The 9,548-nt window shown below is 44.3% G+C and overlaps 1 protein-coding gene across 1 annotated transcript; it reads left to right on the top strand.

The window, feature by feature from the left end:
* Positions 1-189: 189 nt before the first annotated feature.
* On the top strand, positions 190-7,184 carry zgc:165604 (uncharacterized protein LOC792578 homolog). The gene is made up of 6 exons (XM_048234650.1): positions 190-306; positions 2,229-2,383; positions 3,537-3,735; positions 4,902-5,057; positions 5,937-6,059; positions 6,338-7,184. Exons 1-6 carry the CDS (start codon positions 243-245, stop codon positions 6,544-6,546), a joined length of 906 nt encoding a protein of 301 aa, XP_048090607.1. The 5' UTR covers positions 190-242; the 3' UTR covers positions 6,547-7,184.
* The last annotated feature ends 2,364 nt before the right edge of the window (positions 7,185-9,548 follow it).

The following is a 9,548-nucleotide window of genomic DNA, read 5'->3' on the forward strand; positions in this document are numbered from 1 at the left end:
AACTATTTACTCACAGCAAAATGCAGTGCATCCTTCATGAACCATCTCTGGGCTGACCAGGAGGGCGGGGGGAACTAGTTGGGGGTGGGTGGTAGTGGTGATCCTTGATTCGTCGCTCAATAATGTAATTATTTTTGCCCAGTCAATGCCAGGGCCTGGTGAGAGTGCAGGGAGGGGGTCGGAGAGAGGGACACACACACAACCACACACACACACACACAGCGGCTCATTGTGTGTCAGTGATGGGCTGCTCAGGATGGTGGCTGCTGTGGACCGCCTGCTTGCTGAACACCTTTCTGCAGCACAGTGAGTCCCCTGCTTAACCTCTCTCTTTATTATGAATGAGCACTAATGCATTACTAATAATTCATAAGTATTGGCTGGGGGTTGTTTCTGGGAACCAGTGTTTGCACAATGTCTACTGGAAATGTGTTGTGTTGATTCAGTTTACAATGTGTTTACAATATGTTATTAATAACAACAACAATGGTGATATATTCAACAAAATAAATTATGCTAAAAAGTAATTCTGATGGGCTGTTCATCAATTAAGAGGCACAAATAATGCTGACCACCATGTAAACATTACCCCAATCATTGCATGGTTTATCATTTGGAATGTTGATTAGGGCTTTATTATATGTAATATATAAGTCAAATTCACATTAGCAGTCGATCACAAATGTAAATGTAAACCTTTGTCAGTCGATTATTTCCACTCCACATGAATAATCTTATGCAAGAAGTGAATCAGTTTTAAATACTGTTTGAGGCATATTTTCACTTTGGTTAAACATCAAATCATAAAAAAAATATTAATGTTTAGATGAAATCATATTAGAAATGTTTGTGATTTGGGCAGATGCATCAGAGAGCATCCAAATGAGCACAGATTCCTTTGTTCTCCCTCGGAGAGGCTCCATGGCTTCTCTGGCGGAGTCTGTCATGTGCAATTAGGCCTGATTTTCATTTCCCACACACTTACAAAGGGCCTGGGAATACCAACGCGATGAGGGAGGAGGTGTGTGTGTGTGTGTGTGTGTGATTATTACAGTAATGAGAGATGTAGAATGAGGACAGGAGGACATGGCCTGTGCACAATAATTGGAGTGGGTGAATGGGATGAAATCAGTTCATCTGAATGGCAACTCACTCAAATGTGCAAAGTTATCATTGTGGCCATCGGAGAATGAGAAACGTATCCATGATAAGGCTTATTCTAGTATATTAAAGCAGATTAAGATAGAGGCCTTGCTTGCCTGAGGATCTCTATATTCTTGTACAGGGATTTCCAATTGATTGTGACCTAGGGATAACCATTCTGCAACCTGTGGACAACCATTCTGCAACCTGTGGACCACTATAATTGGGTGTGAGGAAAATAAAACAAAAATGTAATTACCCCGATTACCCCAGTAAAACTACATTAAAAATGTAATTACCCCGATTACCCCAGTAAAACTACATTAAAAATGTAATTACCCCGATTACCCCAGTAAAACTACATTATTGGATGCACGGTTGTGGAATGTGTATTCAGTAATGTAGTTTCACAATGTATAGGGATCGCTGGCTTCACAAACCAAAACCCCTATACTAGTACATTCTACAGTATATATATAATAGGCTAAGTTAGAGATCTGCCTGCTTGAGGACGAGTAGTATATTAATAGTACACTGAGTTAGAGATCTGCCTGCTTGAGGACAAGTAGTATATTAATAGTACACTGAGTTAGAGATCTGCCTGCTTGAGGACGAGTAGTATATTAATAGTACACTGAGTTAGAGATCTGCCTGCTTGAGGACGAGTACATTTGCATTTTACATTTATTCATTTAGCAGATGCTTTTATCCAAAGCAACAGACATATGTCAATTATATTACAAGGGCCATTGTAACCTACAACCTAAAACCTTTAAGACTACTGCATGCTACCCCAGCTCCTTTCTATACTACTCTAGTGTATTAATAGTAAGCTGAGGTAGAAGTCTGCTTGCTTGAGGACTATATATTCTAGTGTATTAATAGTTGTCTGAGTTAGAGGCCTGCCTGCCTGCTTGAGGACTATATATTCTAGTGTATTAATAGTTGTCTGAATTAGAGGCCTGCTTGAGGATTATATATTCTAGTATTAATAGTTGTCTGAGTTAGAGGCCTGCCTGCCTGCCTGTCCTTTTGTGTCTTGTGTGAGCTCAGTTGACCATGCTGTCCTCCTCTGCCCTTTCCAGGCGCGGTGCGTGTGATGGTGCGGGAGGCCAATGTGGAGGCCATCCAGGGGGACTCTGTGGTCCTGCCCTGCTCCTTCTTCACCATGATCCCCCTCTCGCGCCTCAACATCATCTGGACCGTAGCGCCAGTCTCAGACCCCGACTCTCCCTCACAGGTACTCACAACCCTGGATGAAAACCGCGCTGGTGTTCTGGAAAAGACACCTGTGTTTGCATGTTTAGTGCATTAGTGTGAATAAACATGATGTAGCTTTACAGATGGGTATCAAAAGCTTGTATGTAATGTGACCTCTGACACATCTGGATGCTTTGGTTGTTATGCAGAAACATCTGCATAAATGTGACAATGGAAATATATGTGTACATTTTGCTGGGGCTGTATTTTTAGACAAGGCTGCTGAATTCTGAACTATGTGGAGTGCAAATTCTGCAGTGACAACTGGGGCTTGGTTTCCTACAGACAGTAGAGAGCACAGCACTTTGCTATTCAAAGCTCAGAGAAACAGTAATTATAGTGTTGTGGGAGGATCAAAGTCTCAAATATGTGTGTGTGTGTGTGTGTTTGTGTGTGTGTGTGTGTGTGTGTGTGTGTGTCTGTGTGTGTGTGAGTGTGTGATAATGGAACTCAGTCCAGTGCAATAGAAATGAAAGGTTACGGACATCCATCCTATATTTTATTTTGCATGTTGACAATAAGTGGATGGAACCCCTTTGTGTTGCAGGTGATAGTGTATGACCAAGGGCAGGTGATTGTGTTGTAGGCCAGTGTTTCTCAAAGTGTGGTCCAGGGACCACCGGTGGTCCGCAAGCTATTCCAAGTGGTCCGCGAGCAGACATGGTGAAATATAATATAGATGAGTTGTTTGCCATATTGAACCAACTTGTATGTAAATCCAAACAGTTCTGCAACACTGCCTATGTAAGCTGTGCCAGTTGAAATCATATGAATCCTCTGAAACAATAAGCAAGGTGGTTCAGTGAGTAGGCCTATTGTAATATACTGTTGAAGTAGGTCTACTCTTTTTTTTTTTTAGCTAGGTGGTCCGTGATTTTTTTTTTGTTTTTGGTTAAGTGGTCCTAGATAGATAGATAGATAGATAGATAGACACTTTATTGATCCCCAGGGGAAATTCAAGTCCTTGGTCTTCAAGTCCTTGGTCCTTGGTCTGAAAAAGTTTGAGAAACACTGTTGTAGGCGATCGTGTGTGACCAAGGGCAGGTTATTGTGTTGCAGATGATCGTGTGATCAAGGGCAGGTTATTGTGTTGCAGGTGATCGTGTGACCAAGGGCAGGTGATTGTGTTGCAGGTGATCGTGTATGACCAAGGGCAGGTGATTGAGAGCCCTGCCTTCACTGGCCGCGTAGGGTTCACAGGAATCCCGTGGAGTGCCGACGTGATCCTGAACGACACGCGTGTGTCCGACTCGGGCATCTATCGCTGCGTGGTCAGCAACCCTCCAGAGGTGGGAGATCCGGGGATCGGCGAACTCAGCCTGAGCGTACTGGGTAAGAGAGACCTCCTTTACCGCTCGGCTGATCCCAAAACTGACACCTTCCAACCTGTGATATTATGGCTTATGCATAGGCCTCATCACATCAGGGATTTCAAAAGTAAACTTTTGAATAATACAGTAAGGATTCATACCATGTGTCTTTGTAAACTTATTAATAATACAGTAAGGATTCATACCATGTGTCAAAATGCATATCAAATTCATTATACTCACTTTTACACTGGCTCTCCTCACTCTTATCCAGAGTGGGCCATATGGATTAATCTGTGGTGATCTTGCCACTGTGGAAGTGAAACAACCCCCTCCTCTATCCTTGCCCTGCCCTTCCCTGTTTCAGCATTTCCTCCATGAAGCATTTGCTGTTCTTCATGCGTGAATGAGCTTCCTTGATGTGCACGTGGCCCTGCAGGGCACTTGATAATAGCCTGATGTTTTTGTCTGGAAATTGGCCTTTAATTAAAAATGCTCACTGAATTATTGGGTCCCATGCGGTGCTCTGCTAGCCTAATTCACACAAGATAACCACATTAACACTTTCTACAAGCACAGGAGTAAGCATCAACACCTCCCCTGCCCCCAATGAATTCTAGATAAACATTAGTTAACTCTGATTTGGCCTCAAGTGCTCTTGTTTACAATAGCTAACATTATTAAGTTCGTCACAGAGGCCATTCAAATCCATTTGATCTGTACTGATAAATTGAAATAAACACTGTAGTGTTCAGTGCTAGCCAGGGGAGCCATTTAACAGATGCAACATACGTAAGTAATTAGGGTCATGACACTTTGATATTGCCCCTATTTTTCCATCTAGCTCCATCTTGGATGACACCAGGGACCTAAATTGACATGACAATGACCACTGTGTTGTGTGTACTGTATTTTATGGATGTTTTATATATATGTACCGTGTCTGTGTTTGTCTGTGTATATATAAATATATATACATACATACAAACATGGTACATATATATATATATATATATATATATATATATATATATATATATATATATATATATATATACACACACACACACACAGTATAAACAATATCTACTCATCTATTACTTTTGTTTTGCAAGTCAAGTTATTCCTTGGGGATATTAAAGCGTTTTACTCTCCTCTCCTTTCTTCTTCATGTTCCTGCCTGGTCAGCGCCCCCCTCCCTGCCTGTGTGTCTGTGGGAGGGCAACGTAGAGGCCGGTGGCAGTGTGACGCTCTCCTGCGCCGTCTCCGAGGGAGTGCCCACCCCCGAGATGCACTGGGAGAAGACAGAGCCGGAGAAGATCACGCTGCCCCTCAACATGGACAGTAAGAGCTCAGGGACAGCACCGCCATCTCATGACAACTTCCTAATAGCTTTTGTCAGTTATTAACTGAAAGATGTTGATAATGAATGACATCCTCTGTCTCTGGCACGCACACACCAAAAACACTAAAAATAAACACAGCACAGCCATCAGCTGGCACAAATGACGCCACAACCCTGGTGCAAGACCTCAAGCTTGTCTATTTCAGTTCAACACCCTGTGATACATGTCTACATGCAGGGAGAGAGATGACGGCCGCAACACCAGTATATGCTCCCAATTTATGTTTTAATTACCGTGAGGGCTTCAACTGGCCCATGGCGGATTATGAACTTTCGGTCCCCTGGACCCACATGTATTAAGGGCTCCCCACTAATTGTCGCATATGTGGGAGGGGGGGTTTGGGGGTCCTCCCCAAGAATTTCTTTAATTTGTTTGATGTGATTTCTTGTATTCTGGTGCATTTTGGGGATGACCAATACTAAATTCAATCAGATTCATAGCCTACATCCTGATTTGTTAATATTGAGGCAATGATTCAATGCAAAGGCTTGGGCTTTAGGGCCCCCTGACCCCTTGGGCCCCTGGGCCTGGGCCCGGTAGGCCCGTGCAGTGATCCATCCCTGAGCTGGCCCGAAATGTCACGGTAATTAAAACATAAATTGGGAGCATATACTGGTGTTGCAGACTTTTTCCTCTCTTTTTCGTCATTTTTTTGTCCAGCACCCAGGATCAGACTTGGATGTGCGTGTGCGTGCGTTTTATCCTCTTTACACAGAGAGATGACTGCCCACATTCCATTCTCACCTCACATTCCCTAAAAGTTGTAGTTCTCATCCAATAGAATGAACAGTGACTCTAAAATGGCTCTCGTCCCAAGGTGACATGTCAGGCTCTGTTCAAATGGCAAATATATCGGCACAGACGTCTGGGGTGTACCGCTGCTATGTATCCAACGTCCTTGGCAGCCACAGCTGCTACATTAACCTCTCTGTGTACACACGTGAGTATCCTGAACCTCCCCTTCACTTGGAAACCACTTTCCAATGTCAAATGTCAGCCATGTAGACATGACAGCCTTGTACAGTAATTAAATGATTTCTTCAAAAAGGAAGGTTCAAGGAATAGTCTAAAAATAGTTTCCCTGTTCCAGTATATTGGCAAACAATACATTTCTTGCCCTTTGTTGAGTGATAACAAAAATGTTCTATAACCTTTGACTAAAAGGGGTCATGGCCTATGTCCAGTTTCATCCAACCTCTCTCTCTCGCTGTCCTCCAGCACCAAACAATTCCCCTGGGATCCTGCAGGGGGTGCTGTTGACCCTCTCAATGGCCCTGGTGCTGCTGGCCCTGCTGGTGCTGGTGCTTTGGCTGCATCGCTCCGGCCAGGAGAGGAAGATGAGGAGCCCCAAGGAGCAGGAGGAAGAGGAGGAGTGCTACAACGAGATCCGATACACCCCCTCGCTCATCAAGCGCTCCTTTGTGTAAGCTAGGGGGCGCTGCAGGGCTTACCCAAGAATTAACAGCTACCGCCAACCTGGGCAACAGCCAGCTTAACCACCTGGACACTTTCACATCACTAACTGGTACATTACGGGGTTACATCTACTGGGTTACTTCAGCAAATAAAAACAGGAAAGAATTAGGAGTCCCCTGTGGTGAATTGAAGAAAAAAAAAAAAAAAAAAAAAACAACCCTGTGAAACTGAATTATGAATGCTTATGAGTCATGAAAATCTCTGCTGCATTTCTAGATTGAGTTTCGTGTTCCACACAATGTACTTTAAGCTGATTAGTATGAATCACTTTCAAATGGGACAATTGTAGGCAAAGCTAAGATGCAGCGCAGGTTTCTTGTGATGACGGCAGTGTAGTATGACTGCATCGTTGAGCACGACTCACCCTAAATAAAACTCACACACTTCTTGCTTTGCAAACGATGACACAAAAAAGCTTTAATTTAAATAATGAAACAAAGAAACAAAAAAAGAAAATCACATAAAAAAAAACTGTACATGACTTTGAATATTGAATTACAGTTTTTAAATAAAATAACCCCCATGTATGAACTAAAACAGCAATAAAAAATGTGGGATGGTATACTATTTTACAGTTGTGCAAAAGCAGTATTAATCAATTCTTCCCCCAAACGTCATGATTCAAATGTTCAGAGAATGCCCACCCTCCTAGAGGCAGTCTCTCGATGAAGCAAGAAACCCAGAAGGCCTCCTCTAAGACTCAAAGTAGTGTCTTCCTTTAAAAATAACCAGAAATCCAATAATAATAAAATAGATTTATATTTTTAAATATATATTTATATACAAAACATGCTGTACATAAATGGCAGAGATTTTCAAATCCCTTTTATTATTGACACCCAAGTTTGTCCAGTAACTTGTGCTTTCCTTTCTCCTGGTAAGAAAAGTACTTCCTGTCTGCTTTGGAAATTACACTGAATATGAGAGAAAGACAAATGGTCCTAGAAAAAAAAAAAAACCTGTTTGCGTCAGAGACACACAACCTCTGTCACAATGTTACTGGATGCAGATGAAAGCCACTGCTTGATCAAAGCCATTTGCCATTTTGACAGTTCATTCCCAATTTGGATAGAAGCAGCAGCAGCTTTTTCTCTTTGGATGTCAGGGTTCGATTAGAGAGCCAAGCGCAACACACACAGGCCTGAAACGGTCAGCCGTGGTCAGCTCCACATGCGTCTGTGTCTGAGCACAAACACACACAGAGTGCTGGGTGCACCCGTCATGACGTCAGGGGTGTCTCGAGTGACCGTGAGGTGGGGTTGGGAGCCAACACCACCACCTCTATCTGTATTCTTCACAGGCAGAGGCCTGTACAACAACCCCCTCCCACACACACACGCACACACACGCCCGTCCAACATGCCGTTGTGGATTACCGGTCCATCTGGGCCCTGACTGACTTCACAGCTCAGTGCTGCATCGTCAGCACAGCAACCAATCGATGTGGGCTGCGCTCCAAACTAAAGTCTGCATTCAAGTTACTAATACTCCAGCATACACACAGCAGAAGGGTGTTAGTGTGTGTGTGTGTGTGTGTGTGTGTGTGTGTGTGTGTGTGTGTTGCCGCATCATTCAGTTAAGAAAGTAATACAAAGTGCCAGAAACACCACGTCACAGCCGCGGGGCAAGAAGGCATCATCGCCATCGCCACCCCCAGTGGCCCTTCCAGCAGGGGGCAACACCCCATCACTGAGTCAGCGTCCCAGGCTCCCGTGGCTAAGGCCAGTGTCACTGTCCAGCAGATTGCAGGCTGCCGTCCCGGGGGCACAGACATTCATCAGCATGGCTATTTCATCAGGCTCTCTGGGCTGCACGCCACACCACACGCCCGTCGAGAGGTCAGATCCACCAACTAGAACATTCTCGTTTGGGTCAAGAATGCAATCCGGCATACTTCAGGTAACGAGACCGTAACCCAATGGACATTAACTAAGCCAATATTTCAACTCCTAAAACCAAACACCTATAGTGCTATTACTCCTCGCATACAATCACACACACACACACACACGCGCACACACACACACGCGCACACACACACACGCGCACACACACACACGCGCACACACACACGCACAGCAGTGCACTTATTGACAGGCTACTGATATGTGTTCTGTGGGGTGGTTTAAGAGACACGTTTGGTTCCATCAGCGAATCACTCGCCCTTTTCCGGTGGTGTGCAACGCAAAAAACAAAAAAAAAAGAATACAACTTAAAGTGACAGGAACATTTCCAGTTGTATTGAACACCATAAACAGGAGCCCTTCAGGAGTTCAACACTCCACAGACTCCAAGAGAGGCCGTCCGAGAGGGGGCAGAGGCGTCAGCGGTCAGCCTCGTGTCCTCACCATCCAGTTTAGTCTCAGCACGTCACAACGACCAATAAGGCCAATTATTCCCCGACGATATTAATTCACAAAAAGAAATAAATACCTTTTTTTGTTTCCTTCTTTCATTTCCTGCTCTGTTTGCTTCTTCCTCCAACTACAACGCTGGAGGTGTTTTAAAGTAGAGACACCAGTAGTTTGGTTAGGGTTGTTTGTAAGTAGTAAGGGCTGTCAGAGCAGTAGCACTGCAATGGGAGGGACGTACATGGGGTCCTGCCCAGTGTGGAGGGGACTTAGAGAGTCCATGGGGGGGGGGGGGGGGGGGGGGGGCAAAAAGTGTTTTGAAGGAGGGGGAAAGAGAGATGACTTTCCTCAGCCATATTAAGGAGGTCCCGATGACCAGTCCTGTAAGACACATTCGCATCAACCACCAAAGTCACAGAAAAACAAATAATAATAATACAAAAAGAACAGAAAACATGAGCAGTCCAAATCAAAGGACATCCGCTGCAGGAATCTTCGAGATATCTTCAGGCCCCAGCTGACCAGAGCTCTTCTCTTGCCCCCTCCTCTCTGGACCCCAACCCACCAGCAGTTCTCATGGATCCTCCTCATTTGACCCGCGA

Source organism: Alosa alosa, chromosome 2 (genome assembly GCF_017589495.1).
Source record: "Alosa alosa isolate M-15738 ecotype Scorff River chromosome 2, AALO_Geno_1.1, whole genome shotgun sequence".
NCBI lineage: Eukaryota > Metazoa > Chordata > Actinopteri > Clupeiformes > Clupeidae > Alosa > Alosa alosa.

What these genes read in the sequence shown, in the direction of transcription:
- zgc:165604 (XM_048234650.1), top strand. Translation starts at nt 243, where the DNA reads ATGGGCTGCTCAGGATGGTGGCTGCTGTGGACCGCCTGCTTGCTGAAC. An exon ending in GAACACCTTTCTGCAGCACA is followed by an intron (nt 307 to 2,228) that starts GTGAGTCCCCTG and finishes TGCCCTTTCCAG; the next exon opens with GCGCGGTGCGTGTGATGGTG. An exon ending in GCTGCCCCTCAACATGGACA is followed by an intron (nt 5,058 to 5,936) that starts GTAAGAGCTCAG and finishes TCTCGTCCCAAG; the next exon opens with GTGACATGTCAGGCTCTGTT.